A 22905-nucleotide genomic window follows, 5' to 3' on the forward strand; every position below is an offset into this window, starting at 1 on the left:
GCTTACACATCTAGCCTATTATACATATTATTGGAAGAGGGATGCTGCCTTAAAACATTGGGGGATGTGCGCAGGGTCAATGCACCCATTGATGGAGCACAAACTCCGCTCTGGAATCCCCATCACGTCATCGCCGTATTGTGAGTATATAGGCCACTCGCAAAAAACGAAAGGAACTATAAATAAGCCACACATCAATTTAATTTACATCAAGATGTCGACCGAGGGCGAATACGAGTCGATCCTTTGCGTTAAACCCGACGTCAACGTTTATCGAATACCACCGAGGGCTACAAATCGTGGATACAGGTAAAATATAAAGGGTTGGCCCATATTTGGGGTGATGGACAAAAAACCGCGGTGCCGGTGGTTCTATCTGTGGTCATAGGCGCACACACACGATGCAGCACTATCTGTCTGAGCGCTAAGTGGATGTTAACAGGAGTCGACGTGTGTTTAATATTTGTTTTGCGTAGGCCTACGACTCTCTAATTATTCCGCTCCATTGGTAATATTGATGTTACTCTCGCAAGGCTGGCACTATCAGTGCGGATGAATCGACAGTGAATGGGCCTGATATGTGTATTTGCGTGTGCTGTTTATCAGCATAGTTTAACCATAACATGTATTGACAGCAAATGTTATATGGATGTATATTAGGTGATAAATAGCCTGATATCATTGGGCCTATAATACAAGGCTCCCGATCATTCTACACCAGTCCTATTATGATAGTAAAATTGATTACAGAATAGCTCAAATAATGAAACCAATGTATATTAAAGGCATCTAAAGCGAACAGTGCCAGCTGCGAGAGAGAAAGTAGAGTAGTTTCAGCAGACTACTGTTTTCAGTCTGGTTATATGTGTGTGGTCCAGTTAACTGTAGGCTAAATGGTTTTAATTGAAATTCTCTAAAACCGTACATTATCTGGTATGCTATTAATTGGGGTTTGTGATCTTCATAATAGTCTTGCTTCCACCTTCAGGAACTATAAGAACAAGACAATTGGGTCAATTCAGAATTCTCTCCATATTGTACAGTACTATTTGTTACAAAAGCTGGTCTGAGAACAGTTGGAATAGGCACTGTTTACTGACCTTCTGACCTACTCCCTGTTTTGCCTTGTTATTGGCTACCTCTGACCTGGGTATTTCCTGTAGGGCAGCAGACTGGAAGCTGGACGTGCCCGATTGGTCAGGGCGCATGCGGATAACTGCGAAGGGGAAAGTGGCCTACATCAAACTGGAAGACAAAGTCTCAGGTGTGAGAGTCATGAAACCGTGTGTGTGTGTGTGTGTGTGTGTGTGTGTGTGTGTGTGTGTGTGTGTGTGTGTGTGTGTCTGTGTGTGTGTGTGTGTGTGTGTGTGTGTGTGTGTGTGTGTGTGTGTGTGTGGCACAGGTGCCCCTTTGTCCCAACAAGTATTTGATACACTGCCGATTTTGCAGGTTTTCCAACTTACAAAGCATGTAGAGGTCTGTAATTTTTATCATAGGTACACTTCTTCAACTGTGAAGTTGAAAAAAAAAAATCACATAAGTATTTGATCACCTACCAACCAAAAAGAAATCTGTCACTCACAGACCTGTTAGTTTTTCTTTAAGAATCCCTCCTGTTCTCCACTCATTACCTATATTAACTGCACCTGTTTGAACTTGTTACCTGTATAAAAGACACCTGTCCACACACTCAATCAAACAGACTCCAACCTCTCCACAATGGTCCAGACCAGAGAGCTGTGTAAGGACATCAGGGATAAAACTGTAGACCTGCACAAGGCTGGGATGGGCTACAGGACAATAGGCAAGCAGCTTGGTGAGAAGGCAACAACTGTTGGCGCAATTATTAGAAAATGGAATAAGTTCAAGATGACGGTCAATCACCCTCGGTCTGGGGCTTCATGCAAGATCTCACCTGGTGGGGCATCAATGATCATGAGGAAGGTGAGGGATCAGCCTAGAACTACACAGCAGGACCTGGTCAATGACCTGAAGAGAGTTGGGACCACAGTCTCATAGAAAACCATTAGTAACACACTACTCCGTCATGGATTAAAATACTGCAGCACACGCAAGGTCCCCCTGCTCAAGCCAGCGCATGTCCAGGCCCGTCTGAAGTTTGCCAATGACCATCTGGATGATTCAGAGGAGGAATGGGAGGTCATGTGGCTGATGAGACAAAAATAGAGCTTTTTGGTCTAAACTCCACTCGACGTGTTTGGAGGAAGAAGAAGGATGAGTACAACCCCAAGAACACCATCCCAACCGTGAAGCATGGAGGTGGAAACATCATTCTTTGGGGATGCTTTTCTGCAAAGGGGACAGGACGACTGCACGGTATTGAGGGGAGAATGGATGGGGCCATGTATTGCGAGATCTTGGCCAACAACCTCCTTCAATCAGAAAGAGCCCTGAAGATGGATCGTGGCTGGGTCTTCCAGCATGACAACGACCCAAAACACACAGCCAGGGCAACTAAGGAGTGGCTCCATAAGAAGCATCTCAAGGTCCTGGAGTGAAACCTGAAACCTGAAGGATCTGGAGGTCTGTATGGAGGAGTGGGCCAAAATCCCTGCTGCAGTGTGTGCAAACCTGGTCAAGAACTACAGGAAACATATGATCTCTGTAATTGCAAACAAAGGTTTCTGTACCAAATATTAAGTTCTGCTTTTCTGATGTATCAAATACTTATGTCATGCAATAAAATGCAAATTAATTACTTAAAAATCATACAATGTGTTTTTCTGGATTTTTGTATTCCGTCTCTCACAGTTGAAGTGTACCTATGATAAAAAATTACAGACCTCTACATGCTTTGTAAGTAGGAAAACCTGCAAAATCGGCAGTGTATCAAATACTTGTTCTCCCCAGTGTAGCTAGTAAAATTAACTTCATACAGCATATCTGTGTGGTTTATTATTATGATTGTGTTTCTCCTGCCATCCTGCAGGGGAGCTGTTTGCTCAGGCCCCTGTCACAGAGTATCCCGGCATCGCAGTTGAAACCGTAAGCGACTCCAGTCGCTACTTTGTCCTGCGAATACAGGATGATAATGGTGTGTGTATGAGTGAAAAACTCCTCACTGTGCCTTCATAGCTATGTCAGCCTTTTACACAAGTCATATAGTGTTATGTCAGCCTCCTTTAGCAGGTTTTAGTACTCTCATCAGTCTATGTCAACACATTCTTTCTGATCACAGTGCGCTCATAGAGTTTTTCAGCTCTCCTCAAATGTAAATTTACTCTACACTTACAGTACCAGTCAAAAGTCTGCACACGCCGACACATTCAAGGGTTTTTCTTTATTTTGACCATTTCTATCATGTAGAATAATAGTGAAGTCTTCAAAAACTATGACATAACACATATGGAATCATGTAGTAACCAAAAAAGTGTTAAACAAATCAAAAGATATTTTTATATTTGAGATTCTTCAAAGTAGTCAGCCTTTGCCTTGGTGACAGCTTTGCACACTCTTGGCTTTCAACCACCTTCACCTGGAATGCTTTTCTTTTATTCTTGAAGGAGTTACCACATATGCTGAGCACTTGTTGGCTGCTTTTCCTGCTGTGGTAGCCATGCTGGTTAGTGTGCCTTGAATTCTAAATAAATCACTAACAGTGTCACCAGCAAAGCACCATCACACCTCCTCCATGCTTCACGGTGGGAACAACACATGCAGAGATCATCCGTTCACCTACTCTGCGTCTCACAGAGACACAGCAGTTGGAACAGAAATTCTCAAATTCGGATTCATTAGACTCAAGGACAGATTTCCACCAGTCTAATGTCCATTGCTTGTGTTTCTTGACCCAAGCAAGTCTCTTCTTATTATTGGTGTCCTTTTAGTAGTGGTTTCTTTGCAGCAATTCGACCATGAAGGCCTGATTCACGCAGTCTCCTCTGGACAGTTGATGTTGAGATGTGTCTGTTACTTGAACTCTGTGAAACATTTAGTTGGGCTGCAATTTCTGAGGCTGGTAACTCTAATGAACTTATCCTCTGCAGCAAAGATAACTTTGGATCTTCCTTTCCTGTGGCGGTCCTCATGAGATCCAGTTTCATCACAGCGCTTGATGTTTTTTTGCGACTGCCCTTGAAGAAACTTTCGAAGTTCTTGAAATGTTCCAGATTGACTGACCATGTCTTAAAGTAATGATGGACTGTCATTTCTATTAGAACTGTATGGACTTGGTCTTTTACCAACTAGGGATATCTTCTGTATACCAAATAGGGCTATCTTCTCAAACGCATTAAGAAGGAAAGAAATTCCACAAATTAACTTTTTACAAGGCACACCTGTTAATTGAAAAGCGTGAGAGAATGCCAATAGTGTGCAAAGCTGTCATCAAGGTAAAGGGTGGCTACTTTGAAGAATCTCAAATATAAAATATATTATGATTTGTTTAAACACTTTTCTTGGTTACTACATGATTCCATATGTGTTATTTCATAGTTTTGATGTCTTCACTATTATTCTACAATGTAGAAAATAGTCCAAATTAAAGGAAACCCTGGAATGAGAAGGTGTGTCTAAACTTTTGACTGGTCCTGCATGTCATCTCGATGTCAGTGAACTCATACAGCTATGTCAACCTACTCTCCCAGGCCGCAGTGCGTTTATTGGCGTTGGATTCGCAGACAGAGGGGACTCTTTTGACTTCAACGTGTCTTTGCAGGACCACTTTAAGTAAGTGATGGAAGGGGCCACTCCAGGGACAGTGTGACTATCAAGGCACTCACACATTGCTGCTTCACCATCTCCCACTGATAACAAACACACGTACTGTGGTCTGTCTGCAGCAGAAGTTGCCAGCCAAAACAACGTGTCATTGAGTTTGCTTGTTCCAGATGCTGCAGTTTTCAAAACAGCTGATGTTACAGTGCTTTTTCCTGTGTCAGTGCAGTCAATATTGTGTGTGTTACAGGTGGGTGAAACAAGAGAATGAGATCAGCAAAAACCCTCAGGGGGCAGCTTTGGGACCAAAGCTGGACTTGGGATTTAAAGACGGACAAACCATCACCCTTAATATTGGGGTAAAGACCTAGCACAATTGAACTAGATCATTCTTGTAGAAATTGTATAACAAAATCCTAGCCTTTGCCGCTGGGGTCTGTTTGGGATTGGCCATTTGGCTTTTCCCCAACACCAATATTCCTTCAGAATTCCAATCTTTTTTTCTCTCTCATCCTTTCTCTCTTCAAGCAAGGCAAAAAGAGGGATAAGCCACGCCCACAGGGGGCAGGTGGGCTCGGTCTCCTACCGCCGCCACCAAAAGGAAAGATGGCTCCTCCTCCTTCCTCTGCCTTCTCCAATCACAACACTGTGCCTCAAACAGGAGGCTCAGATACAGGTACACCAGTTAAAACTCTCAATAAAGCCTTGATAAACTTCTCTATAGCTAAATAAAGCTTTGATTGGTAAACTACATGGCCACATTAGTGGATTCGGCTATTTCAGCCACTCCCATTGCTGACAGGTGTATAAAATCGATCACACAGCCATACAATCTCCATAGACAAACATTGGCAGTAGATTGGCCCGCAGTATGACTTTCAACGTAGCACCTTCAAAGGATGCCACCTTACCAACAAGTCAGTTGGCACAAATATCTGCCCTGCTAGAGCTGCCCCGGTCAACTATAAGTGCTGTTATTGTGAAGTGGAAACGTCTAGGAGCAACACCGGCTCATCCGCGAGGTGGTAAACCACACAAGCTCTCAGAACGGGACCGCCGAGTGCTGAACCACCTAGCACATAAAAATTGTCTGTCCTCGGTTGCAACACTCGCTTCCAAACCGCCTCCTGGAAGCAACGTTAGCACAAGAACTGTTCATGGGGAGCTTCATGAAATGGCTTTCCATGGCCGAGCTGCCTCACAAAAGCCTAATATCACCATGCGCAATGCCCAGTGTCAGCTGCAGTGGTTTAAAACTGGACAGAATTGAAGCAGTGGAAAGGCGTTCTCTGGGGTGATGAATCACGCTTCACCATCTGGCAGTCCGACGGACAAATCGGAGTTATAGCGGATGCCAGGAGAACACTACCTGCCCCAATGCATAGTGGAGGAGTAATAATGATCTGGGGCTGCTTTTCACGGTCCGGGCTGGGCCCATTCTTCCCAGTGAAGGGAAATCTTAACGCTACAGCATACAATGGTATTCTAGACGATTCTGTGCTTCCTACTTTGTGGCCACAGGTTGGGGAAGGCCCTTTTCTGTTTCAGCATGACAATGCCCCTGTGCACAAAGTGAGATCCATACGGAAATGGTTTGTTGAAATCGGTGTGGAAGAACTTGACTGGCCTGACCTCAACTCCATTGAACACCTTTTGGGATGAATTGGAACACCGACTGTGAACCAGGCATAATCACCCAACATCAGTGCCCGACCTCACTAATGCTATCGTTGCTCAATGGAAGCAAGTCTCCACAGCAATGTTCCAACATCTAGTGGGAAGCCTTCCCAGAAGAGTGGAGGCTGTTATAGCAGACAAACTCCATATTAATGCCCATGATTTTGAAATGAGATGTCTGACGAACATGTAGTGTCCCTGTAGTATAGCTTTTGGCCATGTAGTGTAGCTTTGATTGTTCATTTTCTCTCTCTGTCTCTCTCTCTGTCGTGTGTCTCTCTCTCAATTCAAAGGGGCTTTATTGGCATGGAAACATGTTACCATTGTTTATTTCACTTGCTTTGGCAATCACAAATTAACATAAACACAAACATTTCAGAAGTTTTTCTCTCTCTCTCTCTCTTTCTCTAGGCTGTTTGCTAGATCTGGACAGTAGTAACTCCAACACTGTGGTCCAATCATCCAACCCCAGCAGTGATCTTTGGGGAGACTTCTCCTCTCCTGCAAGGTAACTTGTTAGAACTGTCTGTGACGGAGCTTATTTGAGCTTTTTTGTCTTGTTATGCTATGACATACTGATATACTGTCATACCAGCATTGCTATGAATCAATCAGACTGTAAAAATAGTCTCTTTATCTTCAGTTCGCTCCCTCCAACATCGCGACAAGAGCACACGCCGAATTGGGGCCAGTTTTGAGTCCACATCATCGCCTTTCTCATTGGTCTCCACCGCTGAACGCAACGCCTCCCTCCGTCGCTACAAACACAGTCAAAGCAAACTTTCCAAGAGACGAAGAACACCATGTACGTCTAGAAAGTCTTCATCAAATCTAAGAATGGACGTACACTACAATCTCCTCCCAAAGTAACAAAAAAAAGAATAATAAAGTAATATTCGGGATAATAATGCAAATATTCAATATTTGGTCATATGAGCTTTATGGAAGGTCTGCAATATATCCTAAGGGCTATGATGATAGGATCTTCAGTAGCAGCAATTTTACAGTACTGTTTTTTACCCGGCAACCTCTTGTTAGTGTTTACCTAAACATCCCTACATACTTGATTTTTAGAGAGGGGAACCCATAGGGAATGACAATCTTTCCCATAGGGTTTGCCTCTGATCATAATAGGGAACAGCATTCGTAGCAAATAATTGTGAAAAGGAATGGCTCAGACACTCGCCCAATTTTTTCCCCTCCCCCGTTCTCCTCAGTGTGCAATCGTTCACTCCCCCTCAATGATTTTAAAGCATTGGATGAGCGTATGCATTGGCTGGAGGGAATCGATCATATTCCTTATGATTGCATGCAAACTATAGGCTTTTTTTGGGTGAAGGGGGAGAACCGGAATAGGGCTCATATTGATGACCTTATCTGTTTCCATTGTACTGACTGCCTCACACTTGGCCTGTTTTAAAGAGGGAAGAGCATGTATTCTTGTTAACTTTGCTGCAGAGGACTTGACACAGCCCTCTACAGTCCATTTGTAAGTAGGTAGTTGTGATGTAGTGTACATTGGATGAAAATGGGTAAAAATCCCTACTTGTAATGAAAAGAACATACAGTTGAAGTCGGATGTTTACATACACCTTTTTTTACATACACAAGTTTTTCACAATTCCTGACATTTACTCCTAGTAAAGATTCCCTGTCTTAGGTCAGTTAGGATCACCACTTTATTTGAAGAATGTGAAATGTCAGTATAATAGTAGAGAATTATTTCTTTCAGCTTTTATTTCTTTCATCACATTCCCAGTGGGTCAGAAGTTTACATACACTCAATTAGTATTTGGTTTTGTTGCCTTTAAAGATTTTTACTTGGGTCAAACGTTTCGGGTAGCTTTCCACAAGCTTCCCACAATAAGTTGGATGAATTTTGGCCCATTCTTCTTGACAGAGCTACTGTAACTGAGTCAGGTTTGTAGGCCTCCTTGCTTGCACATGCTTTTTCAGTTCTGCCCACATATTTTCTATAGGATTGAGGTCAGGGCTTTGTGATGGCCACTACAATACCTTGACTTTGTTGTCCTTAAGCCATTTTGCCACAACTTTGGAAGTATGCTTGGGGTCATTGTCCATTTGGAAGAACCATTTGCAACCAAGCTTTAACTTCCTGACTGATATCTTGAGGTGTTGCTTCAATATATCCACATAATTTTCTTTCATCATGATGCCATCTATTTTGTGAAGTGCACCAGTCCCTTCTGCAGCAAAGCACCCACACAACATGATGCTGCCACCACCATGCTTCACGGTTGGGATGGTGTTCTTTGGCTTGCAAGCCTCCCCCTTTTTCCTCCAAACATAACAATGGTCATTATGGCCAAACAGATCTATTTTTGTTTCATCAGAGCAGAGGACATTTCTCCAAAGAATACGAGCTTTGTCCCCATGTGCAGTTGCAAACAGTAGTCTGGCTTTTTTATGGTGGTTTTGGAGCAGTGGCTTCTTCTTTGCTGATCGGCCTTTCAGGTTATGTCGATATAGTACTTGTTTTACTGTGGATATAGACACTTTTGTACCTGTTTCCTCCAGCATCTTCACAAGGTCCTTTGCTGTTGTTCTGGGATTGATTTGCACTTTTCGCGCCAAAGTACGTTCATTTCTAGGAGACAGAATGTGTCTCCTTCCTGAGCGGTATAACAGTTGCGTGACTCCATGGTGTTTATACTTGCGTACTATTGTTGGTACAGATGAACGTGGTACTTTCAGGCATTTGGAAATTGTTCCCAAGGATGAACCAGACTTGTGGAGGTCTACAATTCTTTTTCTGAGGTCTTGGCTGATTTCTTTTGATTTTCCCATGATGTCAAGCAAAGAAGCACTTGAAATGTCAAGGTAGGCGTTGAAATCCATCCACAGGTTCACCTCAAATTGACTCAAATGATGTCAATTAGCCTATCAGAAGCTTCTAAAGCCATGACATAATTTTCAGGAATTTTCCAAGCTGTTTAAAGGCACAGTCAAATTAGTGAATGTAAACGTCTGACCCACTGGGAGTGTGATACAGTGAATTATAAGTGAAATAATCTGTCTGTAAACAATTGTTGGAAAAATGACTTGTGTCATGCACAAAGTAGATGTCCTAACCGACTTGCCAAAACTATAGTTTGTTAACAAGAAATTTGTGGAGTTGAAAAACAAGTTTTAATGACTCCAACCTAAGTGTATGTGAACTTCCGACTTCAACTGTAGGTGTAAAACTAATGATATTCGCAAAAGTGCTTTTCAATGTTTCATTTGTATGAGTTTTAAAGAAGTAGCCTGGGATGCCAGATCTGTGTCCGCCTACTCCTCCAATCTGGCAACCAGGCTGGGAAGTGATGATTGTCTAACACAGAGTAATATGAATGTGTAACAACTGCAACTATTGTTGTCGAGGATGTGCTGTTGTACATCGATGAACGCTGTTGTGATTGAATAAGTTGCCTCATGTCAAAAGTGTTTGTTTACCTTCCCCAGAACACGGTTTCAGATGGCTCACCAGCAGCCAGTCATTCCATAGCTACTGTAATTTCCCCAGACGCGTACTCACGATTTATTGCCTCAGTCGTCATTACTCGTGACGTCTGAAAGTGGCAATAAAAACCTTCAACGGGAGTCGTGCGTCTTTGCGCCTTCATATGGACGATGCATGGTAGACAAGGTTAGACTTTGATGAAGAGGGTCAAAAAACTAAAGTAATTGCATTTGTCATTTTTTTCAATCTCAAAATACGACTTTTGTATTTTGTTGTTTCCGCTCTTCATGAGAGTGTAGACAGTGTTTTGCCTTTTATGTATGTCAACGGTGTTCGAAAAACATGTCTTCCAAAAATACAAAAGACATTCCAAAAATTAGGACATTAAAATGTGGAAGTTGTACATTTACATGAAGTGTAAATAGTTAGTGTAACTCTCAACTTCTACCACCAGGGGGACAGCCCAACGCTGACCACCGCGGAGCCTCTTTCAACTGCTTTGTACATGCTCTGCTTTTTAACCTGCCACCCCAGCCTCAGTACATCTACTCACACCTACATACTGTACCAGGGACTTGAAGGCAAACACAGGCAGACGCCGACCCCCACGTAAAACTACCTGACATTATCTGAAGCACGAGGTTGATAAGTTAACAGACCCGACACATTCGTCACAAATACCAAGTTGACACAACCGGGTCAGGGGGACATGGGCAAAGGGGACATAACGTGAAGAACACCGTGGACAGACAGATAAGACTGACACGAGCCAGGCAGAGGCAGGAAGTAAATTAAGAGAGCGAGTGTGAGAGCGAGAGAGAGAGAAGTGGTAGAGAGAAAGGGGGTCAGCGTGACTCCATGACTGGCTGCTGGTGATATACATTTTTTACATTACATTTGAGTCATTTAGCAGATGCTCTTATCCAGAGAAACTTTAAGGAGCAATTAGGGTTAAGTGCCTTGCTCAAGGGCACAGCGACAGATTTTTCACCTAGATGGCTCCGGGATTATGTTTATAGTTTGACCATTTTTAAATCTGAAAATATGATGTTTGAAAGTTAGATTTGTATTTTGTTGTTTCGCCTGTTCATTCAAATGAAGACAATGTTTTACCTTCAAGGTGTGGGCTGTATGTCAAAGGTGTTAGTAAACATGGCTTCCCAAAATAAAGGACAAAAATTAGGACATTTCATATTTAAAGTTGTACATTTACGTATGTCAAAAGTATGTCAAACCAGTGACCATTCGGTTACTGGCCCAATGCTCTTAACCGCTCGGCTACCTGCCGCCTTGATGTGACCCAGGCAGAGGGGTGGGCATCATCTCTCCATGGCTGGTCGCTTTTAGCTGACAGAGCAAACGATAGACGGATATGGATGGATAACACGACTAATGAGAGATGGAAAAAGGAGAACAGGTACAGTCTTCCACTGACCCTCATCCATCTGTCTCCATTCCCCCACCCTTCCCTGGAGATTGTTCCCACGGATCAATTGGCAACACGTGGCTCATACACATGTGCTCCTAGTTCTGAGGAATGGGGCTTGCTATGCTATTAGTCTGTCAATGCTTTGAAGATGACATATTCAGTGTCAATGCTCAGTGTCAAATATCTGTACATTTTTCACATTTCAAGGGATAATTCAGCCAAATTGGAAATGTAGCATAATTGTTAACTTTGTCCACTGTCTGCATGCACAAGAAATGACTGCAATCCATACTTTGGTTTTGTTCAACTAGCCACTGCCACCAATGGCTGATATTAGCGTTTTCTAACCAAAAGCCATGTAAGTCCATGTTCCCCAGTTAGCATGCTTTACAGTTCATGCACAAATCATCAAAAAGTCACTTAATTTGAATTGAACTTCAGCGATTTATTTGGACATCAAATTTGAAGCATGCTAACTGGGGACTTACGCCGACCTACATTATAAAGTTGTAATGTTAGTGGTTGGTGGCGGTGGTTAGTTGTGACAGAGGATATTGCCCTCTTAAAACACAATTCCACTTACCTAGGTCGTAGTCTATTTCGCAAAACAGTTTTGGGATAAATGTGCGGTATTTCGCTTTAGGCGTTTGATGTAGGTGTTTTCAGAGCCCCATTTATTCTGAGAATATCTTTGAAACACATTTGACACACATTATAAAAGTCTCTTTCAGGAGGATGTGACTGCGTAGCATTTTTTGAAAAGTAGCTTTATTACGTCAGCCTTTTATTTCAAATTATATTTGAGAGTTTTTGCATTTTTATACAAGTGTAAAGGACATCACGTTACTTGCCTAGCGAGTACCACTTCCTCCCTATTTGGCCCATACCTGGCACGAACTCGGGACTTCTGCCTTGCTAGCACACGTGACCACCCTCTTGAAGTATCTTAGCAATCGGCACCACTCGAATAGCTAGCTATTCCCGAGTGCAAGTGGGGCCACTTCAGGCTGAGGACTACGTTTCACGCTTCCCTATGTGCCACACAAGCACATGAGATTCTAGTTCTGATCCCAATTCTCTCTTCTCCTCCATCCATCATTTTTGAAGTTGGCTCACAAACACAGGTCTGGTCGAAGGCAGTCGGTGGTTCAGGTATCAGGCCACAGAGTGCCAGGCTGCACTAGTCTTGTGCTAGGCCCATTAACAGGCTTGTAGTTACTGGATGCTAATATTAACTTGCCCATGAGAGGCTGACGCCTTATGTGTCTTGTAAAATTGTATGTCAACATTTAATACATGTCTATTAATGAAACTCTGAGACAAAAAACGAGTCCGATCGGTTTTAATTTAGTTAGCATGGGATCTGATGTTGTGGCCACGAGAAAATACATTTTCAATGTACCTAAAAATGCATTTCTTTCTCGCACCTCCCCCCTCTCACTCTGACACACACATAATTCAGCATACTTTTACAAGCACACACCATTAATGACTCCGTATCAGGTGAAATGTCAGGAGTGCGCCGCGGTTGGAATAGTGTATTGGAGCTGTGCAGCGATCCTTCTCGCCCCCCCTTCTGACCCAGCCCCCTCTCCTTCTCACATGTAATACCCTAATTAAACTGCCGAGCCGTTAACGAGACATTATTAACGAGTTTAACGAGTTTTGGCCAAGTGGGTTATAACCTGGTGCTGTTAGCCTGCCAGATGATGACTATTTTATCCGTCCATATATATTGGTTACTGGCTGGTGCCCCTTTTCTGACGCCATTTTTGGCCCCTTGTTTTGCTCCTAAAGCCGGGGTTTTTACTCTTGGATTCACGCAAAGGACAACCCATGTAGGGTGACCTACATAGCGTTCATTTTACACATAAGTTTACCCATCTGGGCTGCACTGTGGTGATTTTAGGACTTTCGGGCATTGGGGGCTTCAACCTCAGTGTTTTACAAGGGGATCGGGTGTTGTGGCCCAGAACTTAACACTTGCATTTACATTGATCTTTTTGTCATTTAGCAGACATTTTTATCCAAAGCAACTTACAGTAAGTGCATTCATCTGAAGATAGCTAGGGGATACAAACCACATACTCACCGCTGTAGTAAGTACATTTTTCCTCCAATACGGAAGTAATCCGCAAAGTCAGTGCTCGTAGGAAATTGACAACTGCATAAAAAAAGACTTATTTGAGATACTCTTTGAAGAGGTAGGGTTTCAGTTGTATTCAGAAGACGGGCATGGACTCTGCTGTCCTAGTTTCAGGGAGAAGCTCGCTCCACCATTGAAGAGATTTGACTGGTCTGAGTGGGAGCTGACCCCCGTAGGGGTGGGACGACCAAGAGACTAGAGGTGGCAGAACGGAGTGCTCAGGCTGGGGTGTTGGGTTTGAGCATAGCCTGAAGGTAGGGAGGGGAGGTTCTTGCTGCTCCGTAGGCAAGTATCATGGTCTTGCAGTGCAGTGGTTCCCAAACTTTTTATAGTCCCGTACCGCTTTAAACATTCAACCTCCAGCTGTGTACCGCCTCTAGCACCAGGGTCAGCGCACTCTCATGTGTTGTTTTTTGCCATCATTGTAAGTCTGCCACACACACACTATACGATACATTTATTAAACGTAAGAATGAGTGTGCGTTTTTGTCACAATCCGGCTCGTGGGAAGTGACAAAGAGCTCTTATAGGACCATGGCACAAATAATAATGTAAAAATAATCTTTATTTAACCATTTTACGTATAAAACCTTATTTGTTTGTAAATTGTGAATAACCACAGGTTAATGAGAAGGGTGTGCTTGAAAGGGTGCACATAACTCTGCAATGTTGGGTTGTATTGGAGAGAGTCTCTGTCTTAAATCATTTTCCACACACAGTATTTATTTTTAATGCTAGAGAGGGCTGAGAATCCACTCTCACATAGGTACGGTGTTGCTAAGGGCAACAGCGTGATTTGCCGAGGCAGGATAATCTGAGCGCAGCCCAATCCAGAAATCTGGCAGTGGCTTCTGATTAAATTCAATTTTCACAGAACCGCTTGTTGCAATTTCGATGAGGCTCTCTTGTTCAGATATCGATAAGTGGACTGGAGGCAGGGCATGAAAGGGGTAATGAATCAAGTTGTTTGTGTCATCCGTTTTGGGAAAGTACCTGTGCAATCGCGCACCCAACTCACTCAGGTGCTTCGCTATTTCACATTTGACATTGTCTGTAAGCTTGAGTTCATTTGCACATAAAAATCATACGATGATGGAAAGACCTGTGTTTTGTCCTTGTTAATGCAGACAGAGAAGAGCTCCAACTTCTTAATCATAGCCTCAATTTTGTCCCGCACATTGAATATAGTTGCGGAGAGTCCCTGTAATCCTAGATTCAGAACATTCAGGCGAGAAGAAACATTACCCAGATAGGCCAGTCGTGTGAGAAACTCGTCATCATGGAAGAGTTCAGACAAGGGAAAATTATGGTCAGTAAAGAAAACTTTAAGCTCTTCTCTCAATTCAAAACAACGTGTCAATACTTTGCCCCTTGATAACCAGCGTACTTCTGTATGTTGTAAAAGCGTTACATGGTCGCTTCCCATATCATTGCATTGTGCAGAAAATACACAAGAGTTCAGGGGCCTTGCTGTAACAAAGTTAACCATTTTCACTGTAGTATCCAAAACGTCTTTCAAGCTGTAGTGTCCAAAACGTCTTTCAAGCTGTCAGGCATTCCCTTGGCAGCAAGGGCCTCTCAGTGGATGCTGCAGTGTACCCAAGTGGTGTCGGGAGCAACTGCTTGCACGCGCGTTACCACTCCACTATGTCTCCCTGTCATGGCTTTTGTGCCATCAGTACAGATACCAACATGAGCAGCAGCTACGTTTGGCTACATACGGACCGTTAGTGGAATTCCCGTGTGAGAGTAACTGTTAATGTGATTGGATGTTAATTATTTGACTAGGCTACCTGTATTTGACAAAGTGGTTTAATTGTATTTTTGGCAGTGAAACGAGGCTACTCAGGCGAGAAAAAAAACCTACCCAAATGTATAGCCCCGTTGGAAAATATAAATGGTCTGTTTGAAAATTTGAAGAAGAAAAAAAAAAGTAAAAATAAAAAATACATTCTTCAGTTTGTTGTGGCTGTGTTCTTCGACTGGATGCCAATGGAGTGTGCTGAGGAGCAGGGTGACATGGGAGGACTTGGGAAGGTTGATCATGAAATCAGTTGTTTGTAAGGACCAGCTGGTGGTCTTTGGGATGTACTGTACTTGCTCTGATTCAAGATCACTTAAACCCATAGCTGTTGAATTTCTGTACTGTTTTCTAATTTGAGAAAGTGGTAAAAATTGCACAATGATTTTGCCCCAATCATTTGGAATAATAAAAAGAAGTTCAACCAATCCGAGTGCATAACACACATAGTAACCTACACGGTGATATTATCCCACCAGTAATATGGTCAAGTGCAACAAAGAAAGACCTAGCAAAGCTGCAGCTGGCTCAAAACAGAGCAGCACGCCTTTCCCTTAACTGCACATACAGAACTAACATCAACATGCAGTCTTTCCTGGTTGAGGGTTGAGGAGAAATTAACTTGCTTCTCTTCTAGTTTTTATGAAATTACTGGAATGAAAACTCCAGGTTGTCTGCATAATCAAATAACATTCAGCTCAGACACTGATACATACCCCACAAGACATGCCACCAGGAGTCTCTTCACAGTCCTTAAGTCCAAAACGAGCAATGATTGCATGGAACTCCCTACCATCTCCGATTACTCAAGCTAACTAAATTGATGAGTGGACACACACACAGACACACTCTAGCACACAGACACACAGACACACTCGCACAGACAGATTTTTACACTCTAACACACTGACCCACTCAACACACAGACACACACACACACGGACACACTAACACACACATTATATTTGTTGTTGTATTATTTGCACTGTTATTTTAATTAAACGTTTTGGTATCGTTTGTATATCCTTGTATTTTAAATGTGTGTGACTGTCCTTGTCTATCAATGTATAAATGTTTAGTTACTTCTCATGTGTTGTATTTTTTGTGGACCCCGGGAAGAGTAGCTGCTGCTTCGGCAAAAGGTCAACACAATTTGTTATAATAGTTGATCAAGTTGTCATAAACCATCTATACATTAATACTTAACTTGTTTTATAAGCAGCTTTACAAGCCCTTTATAAAGCCTTTATTAACTATACCATCATGTAAAGGATTACCAAATAGATCAAAGAAAATGGCTGAAATCATATAACTTGAGAAGTTTTCCAGTTGTCGTGTCGGTTGATGCTTCTAGATATATATCCTTCCCGTCCTAGATTCTAGGCGCTGACCTCGTCGTTTCCAAGAAGCTGCGAGTGTCAGAGAGCAAATGTGTTCAAGAAAATAAATTGTCTAGCCGACCATAGTCTGCCGAACTATCGCACGTAGGGTCGTAGTAAACAGAGACGTGTTGCAAGTAGTTTGAAAGAAGGACTATTTTATTGACAGACTTACTGTACATGGAGTCAGAGGGATATGTGGACATGGAGTGTTTATTGTTCATGTGTGCGCATTGACGGTAGGAGAAAGAGACTTGACAGCACTATGTGGACATGTGTGGTCTGTTCAAGGAATTCACCCCGTGTTTTTGATCATGTTGACTGAAAGTGTGTGTGACTTTTTAAGTGAATGCTGTGTGTGAACTGTTTGACTTTGTAGAGCCACAAGCGAGAAATTGGCAGAAAACGGGGTTGGGGTAGATAGATAGGGGATGATGACGGGTAATAAACTGTGGCCGGTCAATTTTAAATAGGTTTGTGGTGGCACCCTGGGAAGATCTCTGTGTGTGTGTTTGTTACGGTTTGTCGAAGGAGAGTCGGACCAAAATGCAGGGTGGTAATTTTCATACATGTTTAATAAACACGAACAATACAAAAACAAGACACGTGATGTGAAAACCTAAACAGCCTATCTTGTACAAACAAACACAGAGACAGGAACAATCACCCATGTAACACTCAAAGAATATGGCTGCCTAAATATGGTTCCCAATCCGAGACAACGAAAATCACCTGCCTCTGATTGAGAACCGCTTCAGGCAACCATAGACTTTTCTAGACAACCCTACTAAGCCACAATCCCAATACCTACTAAAACCCCAAGACAAAACACACCACATAATAACCCCATGTCACACCCTGGCCTGACCAAAATAATAAAGAAAACACAAAATACTAAGACCAGGGCGTGACAGAACCCCCCCCCAAGGTGGGGGTCCGGGTGGGCGTCTGTCCACGGTGGTGGCTCCGGCGCGGGACGTGGACCCCACTCAAACAAAGTCTTAGTCCCCTTGCATCGCGTCCTAAGATTGGCGACCCTCGCCGCCGACCTTGGCCTAATAACCCTCACCAAGGACCACACTGGACTGAGGGGCAGCTCGGGACTGAGGGGAAGCTCGGGACTGAGGGGAAGCTCGGGACTGAGGGGTAGCTCGGGACTGAGGGGTAGCTCGGGACTGAGGGGTAGCTCGGGACTGAGGGGTAGCTCGGGACTGAGGGGAAGCCCGGTACTGAGAGGAAGCCCAGTACTGAGAGGAAGCCCAGTACTGAGAGGAAGCTCAGGCAGGTAGTTGGATCTGGCAGATCCTGGCTGACTGGCGGTTCCGGCAGATCCTGGCTGACTGGCGGATCCTGGCTGACTGGCGGATCCTGGCTGACTGGCGGATCTGGAAGATTCTGGCTGACTGGCGGATCCTGGCTGAATGGCGGATCTGGAAGATTCTGGCTGACTGGCGGATCTGGCTGCTCCCTGCAGACTGGCGGCTCTTGCTGCTCCCTGCAGACTGGCAGCTCTGGCTGCTCCATGCAGACTGGCTGCTCCATGCAGACTGGCAGCTCTGGCTGCTCCATGCAGACTGGCAGCTCTGAACAGGCAGGAGACTCCAGCAGCGCTGTAGAGGAGAAAGGCTCTGGCAGCGCTAAACAGGCGGGAGACTCCGGAAGCGCTGGAGAGGAAGGCTCTGGCAGCGCTGAACAGGCGGGAGACTCCGGCAGCGCTGGAGAGGAGGAAGGCTCTGACAGCACTAAACAGGCGAGGCGCACTGTAGGCCTGATGCATGGTGCTGGCACTGGTGGTACTGGGCCGAGAACACGCACAGGAAGCCTGGTGCGGGGAGCTGCCACCGGAGGACTGGTGTGTGGAGCTGGCACAGGATGGACCGGACCATGAAGGCGTACTGGAGAGCTTGAGAGCAGGGCTGGCACAGGACGTGCAAGGCTAGGGAGGTGCACAGGAGGCCTGGTGCGTGAGGCTGGCACAATCTTCACCAGCCGACTAACACGCACCTCAAGACGAGTATGGAGCGCTGACCCAGGTGCCATCAAATCCCCGACACGCTCCGTCGGGCGAAAATCGTACCTAAAACACCAAACTAGCAACTCCCTCATAACTCTCTCCTCCAATTTCCCCATTAACTCCTTCACAGTCTCTGCTTCACTCACCTCCAACACCGGCTCTGGTTCTGGTCTCCTCCTTGGCTCCTCACGATAAACAGGGGGAGTTGGCTCAGGTCTGAACCCTGACTCTGCCACACTCTCCCTGAGCCCCCTCCCCCCAATACATTTTTGGGGCTGACTCTCGGGCTTCCTTCCGCGCCGCCGTGCTTGTCTCTTCAACTCCATTCTCCTATAACCCTCTTCGCACTGCTCCAGCGAATCCCAGGCGGGCTCCGGCACTTTCCCTGGGTCGACCGCCCACCTGTCTATTTCCTCCCAAGTCGTATATTCCAAACTTTGTTGCTCCTGCTGCCTGTCACCACGCCGCTTGGTCCTGTTGTGGTGGATGATTCTGTTATGGTTTTCTTCCGTCGAAGGAGAGTCGGACCAAAATGCAGCGTGGTAATTTTCATACATGTTTAATAAACGAATAAACACGAACAATACAAAAACAAGAAACGTGACGTGAAAACCTAAACAGCCTTATCTGGTGCAAACAAACACAGAGACAGGAACAATCACCCACGAAACACTCAAAGAATATGGCTGCCTAAATATGGTTCCCAATCAGAGACAACGAAAATCACCTGCCTCTGATTGAGAACCGCTTCAGGCAACCATAGACTTTTCTAGACAACCCTACTAAGTTGCTCGCACAACATAATGCAAATGTATCATAACAAGCAGCCATTTTGTTCCAATCTACCCTGAATCTCAGTCACTATGTCCTCTTGTGGAGTGGAAATGGTCCAAATACATAAAATGGCCTCCATATTGCCGTCCATTTGTAATGGAGACGATGACAGATTCTGCTGACATCGTGCATTATTATGTTTGTTTTTTTGGAGCACCCTGCAGGGCAGACGAGCAGATGTATGATGTACCAGTTCCTTCTATGGCGAGGAGTATGGCTACTTGTTGAAGGCCCACTGCCTGGTGCAGGCAGTTCACATTATGGCGTGATAGTCATGATCCACTGGGCATAAACGTCAGTTCAACGTCTAGTTTTGATTTACATTTGGTTGAGTTGAAATCAACAAAACATGTAGATGGTGACATTGGATTTAGGTTCAAAGTTGGGTGGAAAATTACAAAATTCTCTTACTTTTTACAAAGCCAGTCAGTTTTCCATGTTGATTCAAAGTCATCACATCACATCCAAGATGACGTAGCAGTCGGACGTGTGTTTTGTCTTGTCCCGTTCCTGTCCTGTGTAAATATCTTTCCTCGTTTTGTTCAGTATATATTTCGTATATATTTTAATCTCACTTTCCATCTACGGACTGTATATACTCTCCTGCAACCCGCCTCACCCAATGTGGTACGGCTCTACTATTTTTATACTTTTTAACCGGAACCCCCATCAGAAGCTAGCCAGCTAACTAGCTACTAAGTAGTAGTCAGTTAGCCACTGCTAGCTGTCTTCACCGTTAACTTGGACACCAGCCAGCCTCAGCTCGGTCAATACCTGACAGTCTGCACAGCGCGATATCAACCCAGAGCATATCGGACTGCTTTTTCTCAACCACACCTACGTATTCCTACCGCAAGCTCTGAACCTTTACACCAGATCATTGCAGCTAGCTTTCTGCAATCCGTGCGCCAACTCCGAGCTATCGTCTTTGTCCCAAAGCAAGCACCAGTTAGCCTTAAGCTAGCCTCGAGCTAGGCCCATCTCCCAGCCAGCTGAAGAGGTCCACCAGCTAATTCTTGGGCTACAATACTTATTTTGCCGATTGGCCTGTTTCCTTTACTGCCGACACGCAGCCCCGCTGATTCATCATGACTGGTCTGCCGACGCAATCGCCGAGGTGGTTTCAACAGGCTCTTCCATTGCGACTCCACCGAAGGCCCATCTGCTATCCCCGGCCCGCTAGCTGTCTGAATCGCGTGTCTCCAGCTCGCCTAGTGTAGTAGCGACTACTGAATGGCTCCCTGACTCACCTATTGCTACTCATTTAGCCCTATGATCACTCAGCTACATGCCTCTCCCTAATGTCAATATGCCTTGTCTATTGCTGATTTGGTTAGTTATTATTGTATTATTTCACTGTAGAGCCCCCAGCCCTGCCCAATATGCCTTAGATAGCTCTTTACGTCCCACCCCCCACACATGTGGTGACGTCACCTGGCTTAACTGGTGCCTCTAGAGACAAAACCTCTCTCATCATCACTCAATACCTAGATTTACCTCCACTGTACTCACATCCTACCATACCCTTGTCTGTACATTATGCCTTGAATCTATTCTTCCACGCCCCAAAATCTGCTCCTTTTACTCTCTGTTCCGAACGCACTAGACGACCAGTTCTTATAGCCTTTAGCCGTACCCTTCTCTGTTCCCCTGGTGATGTAGAGGTTAACACAGGCCCTGCAGCCCCCAGCACCACTCCTATTCCCCAGGCGCTCTCATTTCTTGACTTCTGTAAGCTTAAAAGCCTTGGTTTCATGCATGTTAACATCATAAGTTTTTTTTCTTCCACTGCTTTAGCACACCACCAACCCTGATGTCCTAGCCGTGTCTGAATCCAGGCTTAGGAAGGCAACCAAAAATCCTAAAATTCCCATTCCCAACTACAACATTTTCTGACAAGATAGAACTGCCAAAGGGGCGGAGTTGCAATCTACTGCAGAGATAGCCTGAACACGTACCATGCTGCACCTTGGTCCACTTCTTTCGACGAGCGTTACAGCTGGTGATTCTCTGATCCACCTCTACGCAGACGACACCATTCTGTATACATCTGGCCCTTCTTTGGAGACTATGTTAACTAACCTCCAAATGAGCTTCAATGCCATACAACACTCCTTCCGTGGCATCCAGCTGCTTTTAAGTGCTAGTAAAACTAAATGCATGCTCTTCAACCGATTGCTGCCCGCACCTGCACCCGCTTGCCCGACTAGCATCACTACTCTGGACGGTTCTGACTTAGAATATGTGGACAACTACAAATACCTAGGTGTCTGGTTAGACTGTAAACTCTCCTTCCAGACTCACATTAAGCATCTCCAATCCAAAATCAAATCTAGAATCGACTTCCTTTTTCGCAACAAAGTCTCCTTCACTCATGCTGCCAAACATACCCTCGTAAAAATGACTATCCTACCGATCCTTGACTTTGGCGATGTCATTTACAAAATAGCCTCCGACACTCTACTCAACAAATTGGATGCAGTCTATCAAAGTGCCATCTGTTTTGTCACCAAAGCCCCATATACTACCCACCACTGAGACCTGTATGCTCTTGTTGGCTGACCCTCGCTTCATATTCGTCGCCAAACCTACTTGATCCAGGCCATCTATAAGTATTTGCTAGTTAAAGGCCTGCCTTATCTCAGCTCACTGGTCACCACAGAAACACCTACCCGTAGCACGTGCTCCAGGAGGTATATTTAACTCTTCAACCCCAAAGCCAACACCTCCTTTGGCCGCCTTTCCTTCCAGTTCTCTGCTGCCAATGACTGGAACGAATTGCAAAAATCACTGAAGCTGGAGACTTATATCTCCCTCTCTAACTTTAAGCAGAGAGCAGCTTACCGATCACTGTACCTGTACACAGCCAATCTGTAAATAGCACACCCAACTACCTCATCCCCATATTGTTATTTATCTTTTTGTTCTTTTGCACCCCAATATCTCTACTTGCACATCATCATCTGCACATCTATCACTCCAGTGTTAATGCTAAATTGTTATTATTTCACCTCTATTGCCTATTTCTTGCCTTACCTCCCTAATCTTCTACATTTGCACACGCTGTACATACATTTTTCTATTGTGTTATTGTCTGTACGTTTGTTTATGTGTAATTCTTTGTCATTGTTTTTGTCGCACTGCTTTGCGTTATCTTGGCCAGGTCACAGTTGCAAATGAGAACTTGTTCTCAACTGGCCTACCTGGTTAAATAAAGGTGAAATTAAAACATTTAAACATTTAAAAAAACAGAACGTTTTTGTTGAAATTACATGGAAACCACGATGATACAACCAGTTTTTGCCTAGCGGAGCGCTTGCAGTCACAGTTGTTATTCTACCCTCCGAGTCCAATCATTTTGAAAAATCTGAAATCATGTCAATTGTCTTGGTTAATGTAATACAGTAGAGCAGCTAGACAACTTTCTATAGAATCAACACAAAGTGCAGAAGACTGTGTAAATATCACAGCAATCTAGAGAGGGA

The 22905-nt window shown here is 44.3% G+C and overlaps 1 protein-coding gene across 1 annotated transcript; it reads left to right on the forward strand.

Moving 5' to 3' along the window:
• Positions 1 to 71: 71 nt before the first annotated feature.
• On the forward strand, positions 72 to 7985 carry LOC112265918 (adaptin ear-binding coat-associated protein 1-like). Its single transcript, XM_042294997.1, has 8 exons — positions 72 to 309; positions 1164 to 1264; positions 2951 to 3055; positions 4608 to 4689; positions 4928 to 5036; positions 5206 to 5353; positions 6766 to 6862; positions 6998 to 7985. Exons 1-8 carry the CDS (start codon positions 80 to 82, stop codon positions 7050 to 7052), a joined length of 927 nt encoding a protein of 308 aa, XP_042150931.1. The 5' UTR covers positions 72 to 79; the 3' UTR covers positions 7053 to 7985.
• Positions 7986 to 22905: the final 14920 nt, after the last annotated feature.

This window comes from Oncorhynchus tshawytscha, linkage group LG13 (assembly GCF_018296145.1).
Source record: "Oncorhynchus tshawytscha isolate Ot180627B linkage group LG13, Otsh_v2.0, whole genome shotgun sequence".
NCBI lineage: Eukaryota > Metazoa > Chordata > Actinopteri > Salmoniformes > Salmonidae > Oncorhynchus > Oncorhynchus tshawytscha.